The sequence below is a fragment of the Palaemon carinicauda genome, chromosome 20, assembly GCF_036898095.1.
Source record: "Palaemon carinicauda isolate YSFRI2023 chromosome 20, ASM3689809v2, whole genome shotgun sequence".
Taxonomy (NCBI): domain Eukaryota; kingdom Metazoa; phylum Arthropoda; class Malacostraca; order Decapoda; family Palaemonidae; genus Palaemon; species Palaemon carinicauda.
The window spans coordinates 113494943-113517128 of record NC_090744.1 but is presented as its reverse complement, the minus strand read 5'-3'; the positions used below and the strand labels follow the sequence as shown (position 1 = coordinate 113517128).

Below are 22186 nucleotides of genomic sequence, written 5' to 3'. Positions count from 1 at the left end.
CGCCCGCGCGCAAGAGATATGTCTCCTGCGCGCGCGCCCAACGTTATCGCCCACACGGGCTCTACAGCTGGACCCTGCGCGCCCGCGCGCGAAGTCGCCTTCGCGCGCGCAAGCGCTTATTCATCCTCCAGCGCGCCCTCTGCCTTCTCCATCCCCCGCCCCTGCGCGCCATCGCTCGCCCGCGAACAATCTCCCGCGCACGACCCAGGGGAATTCCCATCGTGCGAGTGCCGGCACGCTCCCCAGCGCAAGCCTACGCGTGAGGCTGCAGGACAACGAGGTCAATATCGTCGCAAGCGCAGAACAGCGCGCTCGCCGGTAGGAGGGAGGATTCCGGATACGTCCAGGGACTTTTCTCTTATCTTTTCAGACGAACCCCCCTTTGGTAACTCCTCCTAGGGATCGAACGATCCCCTTCCCTCCAGAGGGAGTTTCTGACAGTGCAGCTGTCAGTCAGCATCCTTGGTTTGGGTAGCTGGTCAGAGCGGTCATGTAGGCTTTTAAGCCTATTCTCTTTGAGCTGGGCCACAAATCATTGGCAGCTTCTGCCCCCATGAAGAGGAAGAGAGGAGTGTCTAACGTGGGAACTTCTCCAAGGGCGAAGCTGACTCCTCGGAAGTCCTTGAGGAAGGCCTCCTCACCCCCCCAAACTTTCACTCCCTCCCCTTCGGACGAAGATTTCCCGTCCTCAGGGGAGTCACGCGAGGTGAGGCGTTCCCCCATCGCACCAATGAGGGAAACCCCACCTCGCGCTGGAAAGTCTTCTCGGGTAGGGGTGGAGAAGAGCCTCCCACCATCGCTGTTGGAGTCCTGCATCCCTCCCAGAAGGGAGTCGAAGGACTCTTAAGACTTTGCCAAAGTCATCTTCAAGGATTAGACCGGAGCCAGCCAAGCACTCGGAGAACGTCCACGAGTCCCCCCAAGAAGAGCCTTTGGGGACAGGAGACGTCTCTGCTAGCCCTTCTGGAGGGGAGCTGCAGGAGTCAGAGCATACGTTCTGGCAGGTTCTGACCCTTATTAGGAATCTTAATGGGTTTGCGGATCCAGAGATAACCCCCCTCGTGAGGGCAAGGACACGGTCTTGGACCGAGTCTTTGGTACTCATAAACCCTCAAAAGCCAGCGCGGCTTTGCCCAGGTCTCAAGGGGTTAAGAGTGCCAGAGACAAGGTCGAAGCCCAGCTCTCCGAGCTTGCCTCCTCCAGCCGATCCAGCGCCGGCAACAATCTCCTTCCACCTCCTCGTGTCCATCAGAGGAGGTTCTTTGACGTCGTGGAGGAGACTTGTTTAGCTCTTCCCTTACACCACTCTTTAGAAGAGCTTACCAGGGGAGTCCCTCTAGAGAGAGACTCCAACCGGCAGGTCTCGTTCTCGGCAACGGAGATCCTTAGCCAGGAGAAGGTAGCGAAGTGTGCCATGCAGGCAATTTCGTGGCTGGATATCTAGCTAGGGTCCCTGGGCATCCTGTTACGTTCAGAGGACTTGTCCAAAGAAAGTACCACGAAGGCCATGGAGACCTTTTTATTCTGGGGCACTTGTACGATCGAGTTTCTAGCCCACCAAGTCTCGAACTTGTGGGCTAATACCATCTTGAAACGTCGAGATGCAGTGTCTGAGAGATTCCATTAAAAGGTCCCTAGTACCGAGATCAGCAGGCTCAGACATTCTTCCATTATGGGGAAGAACTTGTTCGAGCTTAAGGACGTGGAGCAGGCGGCTGAGAGGTGGAGGAAGTCCAACCAGGACTCTCTCCTACATAAAGCTCTAACATCGAAGCCCTATAAACCTCCAGCAACCCAGCAACCACGTCCTACCAATACCACGAAACGGGCAGCTACAGCGAAGACAACGGTGTCTAAGCCCTTTCCTGTCAAGGACAAGAAAGGCAAAAAATCCTCCAGGGGAGGAAAGAATCCTAGAGGGAGCGGCCGAGGCCGCAAACGCTAGGATTGGCAGTCCCCCTGCATGTCCACCAGTGGGGGGATGCCTACAAAGTTGCGCAAACAGGTGGCAGCAACTCGGGGCCGATTCCTGGACGATTTCCGTAATCAGTCAAGGATATCGCGTCCCGTTCACAACATCTCTACCTCCCCTGACAGCAAATCCAGTGTTGTCGAGCTCCCTTGCCATGGGATCGGCAAGGGGGCAAGCCCTTCGGGCAGAAGTCCAGACCATGTTAAAGAAGGGCGCTCTCCAAAAGGTCGTCGACGGATCCCCAGGCTTCTTCAGTCGACTCTTTCTTGTAAAGAAGACGTCTGGAGGCTGGAGACCAGTCGTCGACCTCTAAGCTCGGAACAGGTTTGTCAAGCAGACCCCGTTCAGCATGGAGACCGCAGACACGGTTAGACTTGCTGTGAGACTGCAAGACTTCATGTGTACACTGGACCTGAAGGACGCGTACTTCCAGATCTCAGTCCATCCGTCTTCAAGGAAGTACTTAAGATTCAGCCTAGACAACAAGGTGTACCAGTTCAAGGTGCTGTGTTTCGGTCTCTCCACAGCACCACAGGTTTTCACCAGTATGTTCACCCTAATATCGTCGTGGGCACACAGGATCGGCATCCGTCTCCTCCGTTATCTGGACTACTGGCTGATCCTAGCAGACTCGGAGTCAGCCCTTCTTCGACACTGAGACAAACTTCTGGGACTTTGCCAAGATCTGGGGATCATGGTAAATCTCGAGAAGTCTTCTCTGCTTCCCACTCAAAGACTGGTATATCTAGGCATGATCATAGACACCAATCTCCACAAAGCCTTCCCATCAGACGACAGGATAGCAAGGCTGAGGAGGGTCGCAAGTCCTTTCCTCAAACGAGAAGAGCTTCCAACCCAATCGTGGTTACGTCTCCTCGGTCACCTCTCATCCTTGGCCCGTCTAGTTCCCAACGGTCGCCTCAGGATGAGATCCCTCCAATGGCGACTCAAGTCCCGGTGGAATCAGGGTCACGATTCCCCGGACGTCATGATCCCTATGGGTCCTGCGGAACAGACGGACCTTCAGTGGTGGGTGACAGACGAGAACCTACGAAGGGGAGTGGATCTTCTCGTTCTCCCCCCGGATTTGATGCTGTTTTCTGACGCCTCAAAGAAAGGGTGGGGGGCCCATGTTCTGCAACACAGGACCTCAGGCCTGTGGTCAGAATCAGAAAAGTGCCTCCATATAAATCTGCAAGAAATGAAGGCCGTATTCCTGGCCCTTCAACAGTTCCAACCCTCTTAACGAGAGAATGCCTTGATGAAGTCATTAGGCTTCAGCACGGCATATCATTCCCGTGCTGAAGGCTTGTGACGGGCGAGAGGGCTCTCAAACTGGGGAATTTCTTTTCCTCAGTTTGACTCTAAATTTCTCTCATTCTTTTTCTATTACCTCTTATAGCTTATTCCTCCTTCATAATTATCAGCTGTCTCCAACCTTGCTGTCAAAACTCTTTTACCCATTTCACTGTCCAGGTTTTTTAGAGGGGACATAGTATCCATGATCGGTTTTTATTTCAAAATCAATTGTGGGAGCTGTGGTGGTCTTGCCAACTGCCCGAAAATGTTTGGACACCTAGGAGTGTCAGCATTCCCATACTGGCACGCGGAACTATCTCTTAGGAAATTTGGCCTTCGGATTCCAGGGGTTGGCGATTTTATAGAGATAGGACTCTCGGCATTCTGTCCGGTTTGCCTGCCACTATGATTAGAGTGGGGATGATTGTATTCTTGAAATGCTCTCAGTCCCATCAAGCGGGTTTGGCATACACTTGAGCCACTCTAATCATAGTGTACCATCCCTTTGTGGTAGGGTAGGGAGTGGACATTTGGTAAGCAGCTTTCACAGGTGTCATTGGTGGAGAAATTAATTCCAGGAAAGGCTAACGGTGTCTTCTTTGGAATTTCAGACAGTCTTAATTTTTTCTCTCCCTTAAACTATATTTTTTTCCATTGCTTTTTTTCATTGTTATTATGACCCCTTCCCTCCCCCTGAAAAAATAATTAATGAGTAAAATTAATATTCCCCGTACCCCTGGATCAAATGGCGAACCCCAGACACCGTTGACGACTTCTGCTTGTTTAAATAGGGAAAGCTCTGTTGACAACCTCGGCAATAAAAAGGATTCCTCCAACAATACTTCTTTGACAAGTGTTGCACTGGTGGAAAATGATGCTTGTAATAACCATAATACTTTACTCTCTGGTTCTGGCTCATTACCAGATCCAACAAAAAATCTGAAAATTATCCACTTAAAAAACATACCAATTGGTTGTAGCTATGACATAATTCATGAAGCCTTCTGTAGATTTGGAGCAATCAAAGAAATTTTAATGGAGCTTAATGGTAGTAAAGGCTTTTGGGAAGCTTGGGTATCATTTTCAAGTTTTGAGATTGCTTTAGAAGCAAATAAAAATTTAGAGAGCATAAAAATTGACAATTGTTTGATTTCTGGGGCTTTATGTGATAAAGCACCAAGACACCTAGAGGTATATAATCCAGAAGAATGGATGGAAAAAGAAATAGAGCATAGACTTCCAAAAGTAAGAACCCCCAAGCCCCCAACATGGATAATTGCATCTGGAAAGATAGATAATTATAACTATTATAAGATTAGTAAATTTATACAAAAAAAAGTTGGTTTAATTAAAAGTAAGGATATTAGTAGATACGGTAAGCAATCTGTTTTGATTAATGCAAAATCAGATACTCAAGCTCACATGCTTTGTGGCATGAAGATTGCAGAAATTGATCCTATTAAGGATATTAAACCACATATGAGCTTCAGCTATGGTAAAGGAGTAGTTTTTGATAAAGATCTATATGAATTCTCAGAACCAGAAATTCTGGACATGTGCCCTGCTAATGTTTGGAAAGTAAGTAAGATCCCTCAAACAAGCATGGTAGTTTTAACATTTGAAACTCCTGTTATACCAGATCATATAATTATTGAGAATGAAAGAGTACGTGTTCGAGAATATAAACCTAGGCCTTTACAATGCTTTAATTGTTTCAAGTACGGTCACCCTTCCCGGTACTGCAATAATACGAAGATCTGTATTAACTGTTCTTTGTTAGAACATGGCCAATGCAACAGAGATACAACCTGTGCAAACTGTAAAGATAATCATAAACCAAATGATAAAAGATGTAGAGAATACAAGAATGAAGAAGCTGCAATCTTGAAAGCAAATGCTGAACATATAAGTGTAGGTTATGCAAAGCATTTACTCAATCGGCAACTTAATTTTGCTCGCGCGGTTAAGATGCCAACAAAATATTATAATCCACTACCCCTTACTACCACAGGGGGACCAGTGGCAGCACCTGGCCCGTCAGGTGCATCTCCCTTAGTGGTAGTAGCCCAGCCATCTGGGTCAAGTGCTCAGGCTATAAAAGCCAGAGCACAAACCTCCAAAGAGGTCAATATGGTGTCCAACACACCAAAAGTATTGTCACAGATAGGAGCATCTCCCCTAGAGGTAGTAGCCCAGCCTTCTGGGTTAAGTGCTCGAACTGTTGAAGTTCTAGCACAATCCTCCAAGGAAGCCAATGTGGCTTCCACCACCTTAAATGTATTGTCTCAGGCAGAATCTCTACCTGATTTGATGGAGATTGGAAAACAAGATCTTCCAAAGAGGAAAAGGTCCCCATCATCCTCACCTTCATCTAAGTCAGGTAGGTGCCCTACTGCTCATGATCCTAAGGTTGACTCTTATAAAGATCCTAGAAAGAAAGAAAAGAAGAGTGGTGGCCTAGTAAAGCCTTCCATCTCCAGGCCTTACATGGCTTCATCTGAAAAGTCCCAAAATACAAATGAGACAAAGAAAAATAATAACAAAAGATAATGTCTATCATCCAGTGGAATTGTAGAGGTCTAAGTACTAGCATTGAGCAAATAAAAACTTTAACCAGGGACTCAGACACAAAGGTAATTTTCCTACAGGAAACCAAGATCAGTGACAAACCATTTAATCCTGGACTCAATTATCATTTTTGTAGATCCCCTCCTTTGCAAGTTGCAAGAGCTCAAGGTGGTACAGGTTTTATTATTCACAAATCTGTAAAATTTGAAACAATCCCACTCAATACACCACTACAGGCATGTGCAGTTAGAACTCATATCGGGAAAAAAATTACTTTATGCTCGCTATATATTGAACCATCCTTAGAACTTTTCCTCTTAGATCATGCTGGTAATCCAAGAAGGCTTAGACTTTCTGACCTCCAAGACTTGATCAATCAGCTTCCTGCCCCTTTTATTTTAATGGGTGATTTTAATGCAAAGCATACTTTATGGGGTGGAAATGTGTGCGATAGATGGGGTAATCTTGTTGAAGAATTAATCGACAACAATGATGTAATACTAATGAATGATGGTTCTCCAACTAGGTATGATGTATTCCACAACTCTACATCAGCCATTGATTTGTCAATCTGTTCCTCATCCATTCGATTGGACTACCTTTGGTCAGTAAATGAACACCTACATGGCAGTGACCATTGGCCAATAATGTTAAATTATGTCCATAATCTTCCTTCTCAGTGTCCACCAAAATGGAAGATAGATGAGGCAGACTGGGCAGCTTATGAAAACTGTTCACACACTGATAAAGAATATGATGAATTTACATCTCCAGTGCATGCCTATCAACATCTTGAAAATATTATTGATGATAATGCTAGCAAGTTTATACCTAAAACATGCGGTTTACCTCATCGCTCTGTAGTTCCTTGGTGGAGTAAAGAATGTGCCAACGCAAGAAAAGTGACCCGAACTTGCTTCAGAAGATACTTGAGGACAAACTATTTAGCAGATAGAATAGCATATCTCAGAGCCTGTGCCAAACAAAAAAGAATTTTTAAAAAAGCAAAGAGAGCATCTTGGAAGAAATATATATCTAATATTAATACCAAAACTCCTTCAAAGGAAATATGGGACAAGATTAGAAAACTTCAAGGTAAATTCGTCCCTAAGCCTCTACCAATATTAAGGGAAAATAATAGATATATATCTGACCCCAAAGATGTAGCAGAGGTTCTTGCTAAGCAGTTTGCTCATGTATCAAGTGCTGACAACTATTCCCCAGCATTTCAACAAATTAGAGCATCAACATCTGTTGTTCCTCCTGCTTCTTCAAATACTGAAGCTTTTAACCTGCCTTTTAGTATGGAGGAGATGCAAAATGCTATCTCCAGCTCTTCTTTAACTGCCCCAGGTGAGGATGGCATCCGGTATGAAATGATATCACATCTTCCAGTGGATACCAAGGAATTTTTATTAGAAACCTTTAATGGTCTATGGGCTTCCCATACATCTCCTGATTCCTGGCATACTTCAATTGTAATTCCAGGCCACAAGTCTGGTAAAGACCCAGAACTGCCATCTAGTTATAGGCCCATATCCTTGACCAGTTGCATATGCAAACTATTTGAGAGAATGATCAACAACAGACTTGTGTGGTATCTAGAATCCAAAAATCTTTTATCTAACAGACAGTTTGGTTTTAGGAAGAACCGAAGTACTCTAGACCCTTTGCTGATGTTATCAAGGGAAATTTCAAATGCTTTTTCTAACCAAAACCAGGTGGTGGGTGTCTTTTTTGACCTCGAAAAGGCATATGACACCACCTGGAGGGGTGGTATTTTAAAGCAATTGGCCTCGTGGGGTATAGGAGGACATATGTTCTCTTTTATTGAAGAATTTTTATCAAACCGCTCCATTAAAGTGAGAGTAGGGTCAGAACTATCTTCATCTTACATGCAAGAAGAAGGTGTCCCCCAAGGCAGCGTATTGAGTGTGACCTTGTTTGCTGTTGCAATTAATAGTCTCATTAGTCACATACCTCCTGGCATACAAGGATCACTATTTGTCGATGACTTTGCAATTTATTGTAGTGGATCATCTGCACTACAAGCATGCCAAAATCTTCAAATTGCAATAAATGCTGCTTCCGCATGGGCAAATTATCGTGGATTCATGTTTTCTCCTCAGAAGACCAAAGCCATTCGCTTTACTCGTACTCTTAAAAGGGAAGAGATCCCCACCCTTTTCTTAAATGATTGTATTTTGCCATATGAGGATAGTGTCAAGTTTCTTGGAGTCATTTTCGACAAGAAAATGACATTTGGTCCCCATATAAATGACCTATCTATCAGGGTTAAGAAGTCACTGAACATTCTGAAAGAAATATCGCATTTTGATTGGGGTGCTGATAGAACAACTTTGCTTAGAATTTATACATATTTGTGTCTGAGCAAGTTAGACTATGCATGCCAAATATATGGGTCAGCTACAAAGACTTTACTTGGAAAACTTGATATTGTTCACAATGCTGGGCTTCGCATCTGCACAGGTGCTTACAGAACATCTCCCATTGACAGTCTCTATGTTGATTCTGGCATACCTCCCCTTTCCATTCGCAGAGAGGAGTTGAGTTTGAGGTTTTTAGCTAGGTCCCTTGCTGTGAGAAACAATCCTAACTGTAAATATGTTAGGGCGCCTTTAGATCGGGCTCCTAACAGATCTAGAGTGCCTAAGCCTTTGGAAGTACAGCTGAAAAACGATGCTAGAGAAGTAGGCTTGTTAACAGCACAGATAGCAGAGGTAGGATATCCCAAGTCTCCTCCTTGGTGTAATCCACCGGTTAAAGTATGTTTTACGGCAGGAGGGAAAAATACCTTACCAAGTAGGGTAATGAAAAGCGAGTTTTTAAATCATGCTGCTCAACATCATGGTAAACATGTTTTTACAGATGGCTCCAAATCGGCTGCAGGAGTTGGAAGTGCAGCTGTGGTGGGGGATATTGTTATTAGAAGGAAACTCCCATCCTCTTGTTCAATTTTTACTGCTGAGCTGTACGCAATAATTCTCGCAGTCCAACATATTTTTAAAAATGGCAACCAAAATAGGTTTTATACAATTTTTACGGATTCCAATAGTGTTTTACTCTCATTAAAACAAATTATGCCAGGCCATCATCTAGTACAAGAGGTGCAGGACTGGTTAGTACTTCTGCAGTCTAGGAAGAGTATCAGTGTTCACTTCTGTTGGGTCCCTGCCCATGTTGGGGTGGATGGGAATGAACAAGTAGATAAGGCAGCAAAGGAAGCTTCAGGGCTAAGTAATCCATCCCCCTTGAGTATTCCTTACAAAGATCTTAAAAGTGAGATTCATCTTTACTGTAAAAATAAGTGGCAAGCTCGATGGTCTGAACTGACCACCAATACAAAATTGAAACAAATCCACCCATTGGTGGATAAATGGTCATCTTGTAATTCTACAAGTAGAAGGCATACCATTATTTTAACTAGGCTGCGTATTGGCATACACATGCAACGCACAATTATTTAATGAAGAGTGGGGAAGGGAGACATGCCCCTCTTTGTAATACCTGTCAAGTGACAATGGATGTTAAACATATTTTAGTCGATTGTCCTGTTTTTAATCTCCAGAGGAGGACACATTTACTCCAGGACAAACCGTTAAGAGATATACTGGGGGAAAACTGTAATACCCTGAACTTGAGAAAATTTATACAAAGTATTGGGTTATATTACGAGCTATAATTGATTTTATTAATTTATTTATTTATTTTACCCTTTTAATCACTATTTATTTCACATCTAGATTTTATTGTATGAAAGTGTTACGATTTGTATTAAAGGTTAAAATGATACTAAATGGTGTGAGTGTACAGATATGATTGAATGATTTTCGTTATATAGCGCTGAATGGCCTTTGATGCCCCAGTGCTTGGCTTAATGCCTAAATCCCATATTCAATTCAATTCAATTCCCCCTGCATGTCCACCAGTGGGGGGATGCCTAGAAAGTTGCGCAAACAGGTGGCAGCAACTCTGGGCCGATTCCTGGACGATTTCCGTAATCAGTCAAGGATATCGCGTCCTGTTCACAACATCTCTACCTCCCCTGACAGCAAATCCAGTCTCGTTGAGCTCCATTGCCATGGGATCGGCAAGGGGGCAAGACCTTTGGGCAGAAGTCCAAACCATGTTAAAGAAGGGCGCTCTCCAAGAGGTCGTCGACGGGTCCCCAGGCTTTTTCAGTCGACTCTTTCTTGTAAAGAAGGCGTCTGGAGGCTGGAGACCAGTCATCGACCTCTCGGCTCTGAACAGGTTTGTCAAGCAGACCCCGTTCAGCATGGAGACCGCAGACACGGTCAGACTTGCAGTGAGACCGCAAGACTTCATGTGTACACTGGACCTGAAGGACGCGTACTTCCAGATCCCAGTCCATCCGTCTTCAAGGAAATACTTAGGATTCAGCCTAGACAACAAGGTGTACCAGTTCAAGGTGCTGTGTTTCGGTCTCTCCACAGCACCACAGGTTTTCACCTGTGTGTTCACCCTAATACTGTCGTGGGTACACAGGATCGGCATCCGTTTCCTCCGTTATCTTGACTACTGGCTGATCCTAGCAGACTCGGAGTCAGCCCTTCTTCGACACTGAGACAAACTTCTGGGACTTTGCTGAGACAAACTTCTGGGATTTTGCCAAGATCTGGGGATCATGGTAAATCTCGAGAAGTCTTCTCTGCTTCTCACTCAAAGACTGTTATATCTAGGCATGATCATAGACACCAATCTCCACAAAGCCTTCCCATCAGACGACAGGATAGCAAGGTTGAGGAGGGTCGCAAATCCTTTCCTCAGACGAGAAGAGCTTCCAACCCAATCGTGGTTACGTCTCCTCGGTCACCTCTCATCCTTGGCCCGTCTAGTTCCCAACGGTCGCCTCAGGATGAGATCCCTCCAATGGCGACTCAAGTCCTGGTGGAATCAGGATCACAATTCCCCAGACGTCATGATCCCTATGGGTCCTGCGGAACAGACGGACCTTCAGTGGTGGGTGACAGACGAGAACCTACAAAGGGGAGTGGATCTTCTCGTCCTCCCCCCGGATTTGATGCTGTTTTCGGACGCCTCAAAGAAAAGGTAGGGGGCCCATGTTCTGCAACACAGGACCTCAGGCCTGTGGTCAGAATCAGAAAAGTGCCTCCATATAAATCTGCTAGAAATGAAGGCCGTATTCCTGGCCCTTCAACAGTTCCAACAATACCTGGCTGGTCACTCTGTGGTGGTGATGAGCGACAACACCACAGTAGTGGCTTACATCAACAAGCAAGGAGGTACCTTTTCAAAGCAGCTATCCCATCTCGCAGTAGAAATACAGAACTGAGATGGACCGAAGCCCACTCGATTCCACTATCGGCTCGCTTCATTCCAGGCAAGAGGAATGTGCTCGCCGACAGTCTGAGCAGAGCGTCTCAGATAGTGAGTACCGAGTGGTCTTTGGATCATCTAGTAGCCAACCAAGTCCTGACTTTGTGGATCTGTTCGCTACAGTGCTGAACTTCAAGCTTCCGCTGTACTGCTCCCCAGTCCCGGATCCCAAGGCGCTCTGGCAAGATGCCTTCCAACAACGGTGGGATAACATCGACGTATACGCCTTTCCCCCGTTCGGTCTGATGAGGAGGGTGCTCAACAAGACCAGAATATCGGTCAATCTTTCGATGACCCCTATAGCTCCGCTATGGCATCACGCGGAATGGTTTCCGGACCTTCTGCAACTCCTAACGGACTTTCGAGAGAACTCCCTCCATGACACGAGCTACTCAAACAACCACACGCCAACATCTTCCACAAAGCCTTAGCTTCACTACGACTTCACGCCTGGAGACTATCCAGCATCTCGCTGAGAGGATTTTCGCAACAAGTTGCAAGCAGGTTGTCTGGACACCTGCGAAGGTCATCCGCATCTGTCTACCAGACAAAGTGGGGAGTCTTCTGTGGTTGGTGTCGTGGAAGGGGTATCTCTCCACTTGATGCCACTATTACAGCAATAGCGGAGTTCTTCGTGTATTTGCGGGAAGAAATGCGCCTTTCAGTCTCGGCGGTGAAAGGCTATCACTCAGCCTTAAGTCTAGCCTTCAGGCTCAAAGGAGTGGACATTTCTTCCTCGCTGGAACTTTCCCTACTCATACGAAGTTATGAAATTACCTGCCCTTAGTCGGAAGTGAAACCTCCTCCATGGAACGTGGTTCGAGTTCTCTGGTCTCTTAAGAGACCTCCCTACGAACCATTACGCCAGGCTTCAGATCGCCACCTAACTTGGAAGACGATGTTCCTACTAGCTTTGGCCTCGGCCAAGCGAGTCAGTGAACTTCATAGTCTCTCTTATGACATCGCCCATTCGAGGGGATGGGGGAAGGTAACGTTTAGATTCGTCCCTGAGTTTATTGCTAAGACTCAGAATCCGGGAGTGCCGGACCCTCGGTTCAACTCCTTCCAGATTTCGAGTCTTCGTTCTGTAACAGATGACCCAGACCATCTCCTACTGTGTCCAGTAAGGAGTCTGAGGCTATATCTCTAAATAACAGCTGCAATTCGTCCCCAAGTGCAGGCATTGTTTGTGACCACCGGGAGAACTAAGAGGAGGGTTACCAAGAATACCATCTCGGCATGGATTCGTAGGGTGATCCATCTGTCCCTGAATCCTGACCCTCCTCCATCACGTCGCCCTAGAGCACATGATGTCGAGCGTAGCTACGTCCCTGGCCTTCAAGAAGAACTTTTCAGTGACGCAGGCTTTACAAGCGGGGGTGTGGAAGCGTCAGACGACCTTCACAGCCCACTACCTGCAAGACGTGACCCACAGGAGGCTCGATACGTTTTCTATCGGCCCTGTGGTGGCTGCACAACAACTGGTTTAAAACCTCAGGCTCCTTAATGGACAAGTAGCAGAAGGTTGAGGGCATTGTTACCCGGTCTTAGTCTGCATGAATGAAAAGGTATGTCTGGCCCTTATTCTTTTCTTCATCCTCCCCTCTCTTTGGGAAAGCAGCATCCTGGGTTCTCTGCACAGCTGACCTCAAACCACTGCAGGTAAACCATGTTTCCTTGTGTTCCTAGTATTAAGCTAATACTGTCACGTCCCCATACCCTGACGAGGTGGTATTAGGAGAGTCCTATTCTAAAGTTTCCATCTAAAGGACTACAGGTCAACTTCCTAGGACGAGTCACGCTTCCTACCTTCACACACAGCTTACGTAGGCCGCAGCTCTTGCATAGCAAGGTTCTAGCGAAGTGCAGGGACTCCTTATTGTTGAGTGCTGACACACTCAGATACTGAGTCCCTGGGCAAAGCCAAAAGCCAGCACTGGCTGGGACTTGCCACCCTTCCTAAGTGGTGAGTCACCCATATTAAATAGCGTGGTTTGTATTTCAGTTACGGAACAAATGACAAATTCGTAGGTAATTTGTATTTTTCCTAACTATACAAACCTTAGCTATTTAATCAAACTTGCCCGCCAGCCCTATCCCCCTTGAAGTCCTACCTCTAAGCAAAGTGAGCTCGAGCACGGGTGTGTGTGTGTTGGGGGGGTAGCAAGTTACCCTCCCTATCCCCCGCTAACTAGCGGTGGGGTAGTAAACCCTCGCTAAATTTCAATGGCTCGTCATTTCAGGTCCGCCGAAAGTATAACCCCTAATAAATTGCTAAGGTTTGTATAGTTAGGAAAAATACAAATTATCTATGAATTTGTCTTTCTTTAAAAATTTGTGGTATTGGAAAGTGCAAGTGGTACACCAATGGACTGATAGCCTTGTCTTTGTAACTGACCTTGCCAGCCCCTTTTCAACTAAAGTACTGTAAATTTAAATCAAATCGATGAAATATCACCCTAGGATGTATCAGTGGAGTAACTGTTTTGAGTTATACTGTATTCATTATCTCCTTGTACGCCTATAGACGCAAAGGGCCATGGTTGGATTTTGCCAGTCTTCTCTATCTTGAACTTTTAATTTGATACTTCTCCATTCATCATCTCCTACTTCACACTTCATAGTCCTCAGTTTGAGTTATATTACACAGCCTGAATTGCAACATGGTTCATGTTGATCGATTATCATACTACCTGTATATTGCTTATTTCTTTAACAAAGCATGGAATATTTTTTGCCAGAGAAGTTGTTGGCTCGTTCTAAAGCCTTTGAAAAAGATATGAAAACCTCTCTAATTTTGATTCCAAAGCATTCAGTTTTAGAAATCAAAAGGTGACTATCATGGAAAATAGCTGTCATTTTGGCATTATCATGACAATTTTCTTGCTTTTTTTGACAGTAAATGATTATATCAACTATCCCCCTTACTGTGGTGTGTCTAACGGTCTGTAATGTAGTAGATATAAGGTCCTGTAAAGTTCACAGCTATGTAATGGCTTGACCAAGCTTGTTTAATTGTGATACTATTTCAACTCTTCCTCATATTGATGCTTGTGATAGTCCTATAATCTCATTGAAAAGCAAGTAGCCCTTTTTTTTATTTATCTTGCATTTCTGTGTAATTTCAAACCAATACCTATTTCAAGAAGTGAGCAGTTATATACTTTTCATTGAGAAGTCATATAATTCTATTTCCTTATTCTTACAGGGCAGTAGCTGCTGAATTATTACTGCTTAATGGTAATGGCTTCAAGCTGTAGTAAACCAAATGTTCCATCCGGCTACTTATTAGTGTCTGAAGTGTGGAGAAAAACACAACTGGCAGAGCACCTCTGTAGACACTCAAATGTGCAGTATGCTGAAGGTAAGATGCTTTTGTGTACCTTTTGAGATTTGAGGGAGTCGGCAGCTTGCCAAAGGTCGTTCTAGCTATCTTGACCATTCAATGCATCCGAAATTGAAAACTAAAGAACAAAAATGTTTTTATAAAGTACAATTAACTATTTGAAATGCAATGTTGTTTTCTGTAAAGAGTAGAGTATTCAGCTGACAAAATAAAAAAAAATTTAATTTATGACTGAAAATGGATTTATGTAGGGTATAATTGAGGGAAGTGCCTTGGTATATGAATGTATAATTTTTTTTATTTTGAGTTATTTAATAAACACACATACACAGAATTCTAATTAAAAATTTCAAGTTTGACTTGTGCTTTTTAACTTTAGACTGTACAGTATTTGGTAATTTCAAACTTGAATTTCTCATTTTGGTTGTCGACTTTTCACTCATAAGAAATTTGGATTTAAAGGTTTTCAAAACAGTTGTAAAACAAGATTTTGTTATATGAGGAGTTCCTGTAATGTCTACAAGTATAGATTTCAAAGTAGAAATACAGTAATGTAGTTAATGGTTTTTAAGATGGTAAGGATTAAATTTACCCAATGTTTGATTGACAAAAGGGTATTGGATAACAAATTACAAGGAAAGAATAAAGAATATTGCAATTCATACATATTTTAGAAGCACTGTATACCAATTATGATCCAATTCTCACATATGCACACAAAACATATATTGCTCCTATTTCAAACCTTTCATTTGCTTAAACTTCCAGGTCTCGGTGTTGTAGATTTCTATCCATCAGAGGATGCTGCTGTAATTTTTTTAAGTGAAGCTGATTTAGTATCTGGTAAGTAAATTTGTTTATTATGATGTGGTATTGCACTCTTAGATTGACTTATAAGAAGCTTTTTATTAAGACTTGTCTTCATTTCTCTTAAGCACAAAGTAATCTTCACTCAAATATAAATGTCACCAAAACATTTAACCTCCAGAATCTTAGTTATTCTTCCATCGAATTGTTTGAAGAAAATTAACCTTTTGATATTAAATTTCTCTTCTAAGATAGAATTATTGTGTTGCATGATAAAATGATAACTCCTATACTATATTGTATTTTTATAGGAAATGCTTATAGAAGACGAATAGTGAAATTCCGACAAGTTATTGGAATAATGAGAGGAATAGTGGTCGCACAGAAGACGCATCTGACTAGTGAAAACTTTAGTCATCTACAGAAGTATGTTCAAAGTCACCATGAGAGTTGGTTTTAGATTTTACATAGTCCTATGCTTTTGATTTACAACTACATGAGCTTTATATGGTAACTGAATAAGTTTCATTAATATATTTCCACTAAAATTTATTTTCATTACAAACAACTTCATTCCACCAAAATCCAGTTATTTGTTGACCTTGCAGATAAAAGGAGCTGCACAAATCACTCAGTTTTGGTTAGAAAAAAAATATTACTGGTGAACCTTCCTCACTTACTTCTCAGCTACTCTTATTCTAAATGAATTGTACTTTCACTATAATTTATTTCTAATGATTTTGGAGGTCCTAAGGATGGCAGTGTTTTCAATGTATAGGATGTTAGGAGGCTCTTGGAAGTCCCATCATGCTCACTGGAGGCTTCATCATCATTAGAAGGAAGGGTAGTGAAAATGACCTGTGATTAAGAGTGATAGTTGTTAGTTCCCACACGAAATACAAACCATCGTCCGTTAGGTAGAGAATATGTCTTCAACGCAATCTTCTGGACGGCTGTCGAATAATTTTAACGAGCAGTAAAGCAACATGAGCCCTTAATGAAACATTTCATTTTATATATGGAAGTGGATGCTGGTTTTGATTGATGTGATGAGGACTTTATTTTTTATTTTTCCTAATTATAGAAACCTGAGTCCATTGTTTTACTTTCTGCCTCAACCACACCACAAGTCCTAGGTGAAGGTCAAATTGTCTACTCGTTGTGCTGGAGAGGCGCCACCCACCAGTAACTACTAGCACCTTGTTGAAATTTTAACAGCCGAGTTCCAGCTTTGCTGAAAACATACTTCTATTGAAGGACTCTGGTTTGTGTATTTAGGAAAAATACAAATTACTTGTTCTTGAAGAGGAATAAGCATGCTAACCCTCACAGCCTCTGCTTCTAATAATAGCAGATTCTGAGTACATTATAAGTCATTACAGTTAAAAATGAAGTGTACTGTATTACCAAAAATTTGGGCTGTGCTCCAGTCTCTACCATAGTCTTGAAATGAGTGCCCTTGTGGAGTGCATTAAGGCACAGTTTTCTTTAATGATATGTATACACCTTTTCCTTTATTATCATAGGACTAATGAATTTTTTATAATACAGTAGTATCATCCTAATCATATATAGCTTTTGCCTATTTGTTTGTTTTCAATATTAATCTTACCCGATAATCATGTAGCTGTCAACTCCGTTGCCCGACAGAATTCTACGGAAGGGATACGCCAGCGATCGCTATACAAGAGGGGGGTGTACTCACAAGCGCCACCTGTGGCCAGGTACTGCAGTACTTCTTGTTGACACCACCTCAATTTTTCCTCTGTCGTGCCTCCGGCTAGACCTACATGGATACGCTGTTGATTCTGGAGTTTTTTGCTCACGATTTGGTGATGTATTTGCTCTAGAGTTTAGCTTTCGCTATTCAGGAAGTTTTATCATTAGCTTAGCTAGCTTTTGGAATTAATTTGATTAATTATGGTGACGAAGAGAGTATGAACTCTCTTTCACTTTTAAATGGCCGACCCTTCCCTTAGACGGAAGTGTTGGTGTCTAAGAGAGTATAGACTCTCTTTCTTAATTTTGCTTAACAAAAGTTATAGATTTATTTTATATCTCTCCGCCTTTTATAGGCCTCTTCAATTAACTTCCTTTTATTATAAACTTATTAAAATTAATTTTTATATTTGTTTATATTCGACCTTTCCTAATAGTAGGCGGTCTTTTCTTGGTACCGAAGTTAATTAACATTGAGCCCGTCATTTCGTTTTTACCTGTTAACATATTATGCTATTTTAATGTTTTTGAAAGAATTTCTTTGATAGTCTCGTACTGTTTTCAAAGTTGAACTAACGTTTTGTTTTGTCTCTGCAGTTGTTGACGTTCAGAACGTTCAACTTGCGCTCTATCGTTACGATAGAGAGAGAATTTTCACGGTGTCACGTTGCAGTAAGAGTAAACCGTTTCTAGCGTTTTGTTCATTCTTTCTTAGCTTAATGGTTTTAATTCTAATAAAGGAACTTTTTATTTGGGAAATCTTTCAGTTTTTTTTTCCTTTAACAATAATATGTTTTAACGATATATATGATTGGGCTCTTCTCTCAGGTTCTAAGTCAAGAGAGAGAGAGAGAGAGAGATAGAGACGGAGGGAGAGAGAGGAGGATAAACGTTTCGTTCAAGCGAGTAACGTTGTTTTCGTTTTTGCTCTTCTCCCTAGTCTCTTTAGGGGAAGAAGGTAAACGTTTCTAGAGTTTTATTCTTGTTCTCAAGCTTTATGCGGTGAGAGATTTTAAACGTAGTTTATTTGATCTAGTGTTTAGTCTCTTTCCAGCCACTGAATTATTTATCTTTCATTAGATTTTTCTGTTACATTGTAATTCTGTTTTCGCAATTACTAACTTTTAAGGAAGGATAGAATTGCGTGTTTCAGGTACAAACCACTTAAAGTTTCGAGTTCAGTGAAATAAGTGCAAACAGAAAATCAAAAGTGATAAGTGATAAGCGCAAAGTGTTACAGTGTTGCGTTCGAGGGTTCGTCTGTTCGTGCCATTTGTTCGCCTAGTCTGGGACCTCTTACAAGCTCCCAAGCCCAGGGGAGAAGTAATGTCGAAGGACTTATGGGTTCAGCAGGCCTTGATCGACGAACAGACGTTTTCCCTCCGTGGTTTCGGGTGTATCTACACACGTTGCCGACGTGATCACCCCACCCACACAAAGACGAGAGAGCCCTTTTATTCCTCGTCTGCGGAAGAGGTTTCTCGCAGAAACCATGGACCAAATCTTGCAGCTTTTAAGTGCAAGTCGGTCCCTTCCGCACAAGTCCAACTCCTAGGTGTAGCCATTAGCCCTGGGTCAGTTCGGACTTGCTGCAGTACGACAACTGCACACCTCCCAGAGAGGCAAGGTGGTATCGCAACAGGCAGTAGCTCCGTCTGTTGCCGCACCAGCTGTTTTAGACCCTCAATCTCAACGGACAGTAGCTCCGTTTGTTGTTGTCTTTCTTAAACTCTAGTGGTCTATACTGCAGACAATGCAGTCTCAGCTTGCGGTGTTGATGCAGGAGTTTCAGGCAGAGAAGGTTAATACACCTCCTCCTGCGAACGCTCCTCCCCCTCTGCGCAGTACAATCTGCCAGACGTATGAGGTTGAGGTTCCTCTAGCTACCTCCATGCGTGAGCTGCCGCGTTGGGAGTTGCCAGATACCAGCGCTGTGCAGCAACCTCCACTTTCCTTGAGGCTGGAGCCTCTTACCACGCAGCAACCTCCTCAACAATGGGGGCAGGAGCCTTATGCCTTACAACCTCCTCTTCCCTTGAGACAAGAGTTTCTTGCAGTAAGACCATCCTCGAGGCAGCAACCTCTTGAGGTACGACAACCTCTACCATCCTTGAGGCAGCCACCTCAGCTCTCGCAGCTGCAACCTCAACTCTCGAGGCAAGCACCTCAAGAACCTCAACTCGTGAGACAGGAGCCGCGTTCTGCGCAGCCGCCACCTCAACTCTCGCAGCTCACACCTCAAGAACCTCAACTCGTGAGTCAAGAGCCTCTCTCTGCGCAGCCACCTCAACCCTTGAGGCAAGCGCAACTCTTGAGGCAGGAACCTCATGCTATGAGTCAGCCACCTCAACGCATGCATCTGCCACTTTCTCCTCAGCTTGAGCCTCTTCCCATTCAACTTTGAAATAACAAATGACAATAATAACACCTCATTACTTTCATAACTTGCATTTGTAAAACATATACATGTATGCCTACACAAACATTATGATAATGGAGGTTATTCGTATTACTTAAAAAAAAAAAAAAAAAAAAAAAAATATATATATGTATTCCTTGCAATATATTTTTAACAAAATCGCAAAAATATGGCAAAAATATCTTCAAAACAAAAATGAATCATGAGTTATGAATGTAATGTAAATATTATGTTGATATTAAAACCCCATGCAAGCATGCATGAAGTAATGCAGTGTTGCCAACAGGGCGAGTTTCCCTTTCCTGAGGTGAAGTAGATTATAGTACGTATATTTAGTGCAGCTTAATTCTACGATTATCATGCCGGCTACCAGCAGAAGTGACTTGTTGTGACGCAGTGCGGCAACCTCAGCAACCCGATAAGGAGTTGTCTGTACGACCCAGACAGTCTAGACAGCTTCGGGTTGTCACTGTACTTCCTCGCTTCCCCATGGTTGACAGTTCACAGACTGTGCAGCAGTACCATGATCTTGTGTCCGGCTCCGTCAGACGACTAGCTTTTAAGAGCTCCCACAAGTCGTCGCTGTCTGGAGATTCTCAGATGGACTATGGATCTGACCAAGGAACTGGACCTCCTGGTCAATTTTGAGGAGTCCCAGCTCGTCCCATCCCAGACCATTGTCTACCTGGGTATGGATCTTCAGAGTCGAGCTTTTCGGGCTTTTCCGTCGGCCCCAAGGATCTTCCAAGCCCTAGAATGCATCCAGAGCATGCTGAGAAGGAACCGATGCTCAGTCAGGTAGTGGATGAGTCTAACAGGGACACTTTCATCGCTGGCCCTGTTCATCGTGTTAGGGAGACTCCACCTCCGCCCCCTTCAGTATCATCTAGCTGCTCACTGGATAAAGGACATGACGCTAGAGACGGTCTCAGTTCCTGTTTCCGAAGAGAGGAGGTCTTCTCTCGCGTGGTGTAAGAACAGCTTTCTTCTCAAGGAAGTCTACCTTTGGCTGTTCAGAAACCCGACCGCCGTCTCCTCTCGGACGCATCAGACACGGGCTGGGGTGCGACTTTGGACGGACAGGAATGCTCGGGAACATGGAATCAGGAGCAAAGGACACTTCACATCAATTGCAAGGAGTTGTTGGCGGTTCTTCTGGCCTTGATAAACTTCAAGTCCCTCCAGCTTAACAAGGTGGTGGAGGTGGACTCTTGACAACACCACAGCCCTGGCTTACATCTCCAAGCAGGGAGGGACTCTTTCGTGGAAGTTGTTCTAGATCGCAAGGGACCTCCTCATCTGGTCAAAAGATCGAAAGCTCACGCTGGTAACGAGGTTCATTCAGGGCGGTATGAATGTCATGGCAGATCGCCTCAGCCGGAAGGGTCAGGTCATCCCCACAGAGTGGACCCTTCACAAGAATGTTTGCAGCAGACTTTGGGCCCTGTGGGGTCAGCCAACCATAGATCTGTTCGCTACCTCGATAACCTAGAGACTCCTGTTGTATTGTTCTCCGATTCCAGACCCAGCAGCAGTTCACGTGGATGCTTTTCTGCTGGATTGGTCCCATCTCGACCTGTATGCATTCCCGCCGTTCAAGATTGTCAACAGGGTACTTCTGAAGTTCTCCTCTCGCAAAGGGACACGGCTGACGTTGGTTGGCTCCGCTCTGGCCCGCGAGAGAATGGTTCATAGAGGTACTGCAATGGCTGGTCGACATTCCCAGGACTCTTCCTCTAGGAGTGAACCTTCTACGTCAACCTCACGTAAAGAAGGTACACCCAAACCTCCACGCTCTTCGTCTGACTGCCTTCAGACTTTCGAAAGACTCTCAAGAGCTAGGGGCTTTTCGAAGGAGGCAGCCAGAGCGATTGCCAGAGCAAGGAGAACATCCACTCTCAGAGTCTATCAGTCTCAAGGGGAAGTCTTCCGAAGCTGGTACAAGACCAATGCAGTTTCCTCAACCAGTACCACTGTAACCCAGATTGCTGACTTCCTGTTACATCTAAGGAAAGTAAGATCCCTTTCAGCTCCTACGATCAAGGGTTACAGAAGTATGTTGGCAGCGGTTTTCCGCCACAGAGGCTTGGATCTTTCCACCAACAAAGATCTACAGGACCTCCCTAGGTCTATTGAGACCTCAAAGGAACGTCGGTTGTCCACTCCAGGCTGGAATCTAGACGTGGTCCTAAGGTTCCTTATGTCATCAAGATTTGAACCTCTCCAATCAGCCTCTTTCTGGGCTCAATCCCTGTGCCGCGCAGTGAAATGCTCCTTAAGCACCATTTCAAAGGAATATAACTGCTAATATTACCAGAGAAAAAATGTAAAGGAATGCTAGGTTGAACTAGCTCGCTCACCTAATGGTGTCGGTATAGACTGGGGCGAAATACCAGAGGTCTCGTACCATTTAGATTTCTCCTCTTCGAAATCCCCCAATAGTGAGGTGCCGTTCAACCTCCCCTGCCTCGCAGACCAGTACTACTAACTCAACCCACGCTTGCCCATCACTCCTTTCAAGCACCTGTTTGATATAAGTCCAAGTGTTTTATTTCGTGTGTTTCATTGGATTTATCATCAACTTTCTCTCGATGGCCGATTCCCAAGATACCCCATCGAAGTTAAGTACCTTATCCATGAGTTTTTAACGAGATTGGGCAGTGTCATCTTTGTTTTT

At 44.1% G+C, this 22186-nt stretch overlaps 1 protein-coding gene across 3 annotated transcripts in view; it reads left to right on the top strand.

Annotated features, from left to right (window-relative positions):
• The first annotated feature begins 14443 nt into the window (after nt 1–14443).
• LOC137614390 (Fanconi anemia core complex-associated protein 24-like) overlaps nt 14444–22186 on the top strand; it is a 29034-nt gene continuing 21291 nt past the window's right edge. For all 3 annotated transcript variants that reach the window (XM_068344182.1, XM_068344183.1, XM_068344184.1), the window contains exons 1-3: nt 14444–14582; nt 15333–15407; nt 15683–15797. In XM_068344182.1, the coding sequence (XP_068200283.1) occupies nt 14456–14582; nt 15333–15407; nt 15683–15797 (317 nt within the window). In that variant the 5' untranslated portion in view covers nt 14444–14455. The remainder of the gene's footprint in view (nt 14583–15332; nt 15408–15682; nt 15798–22186) is intronic.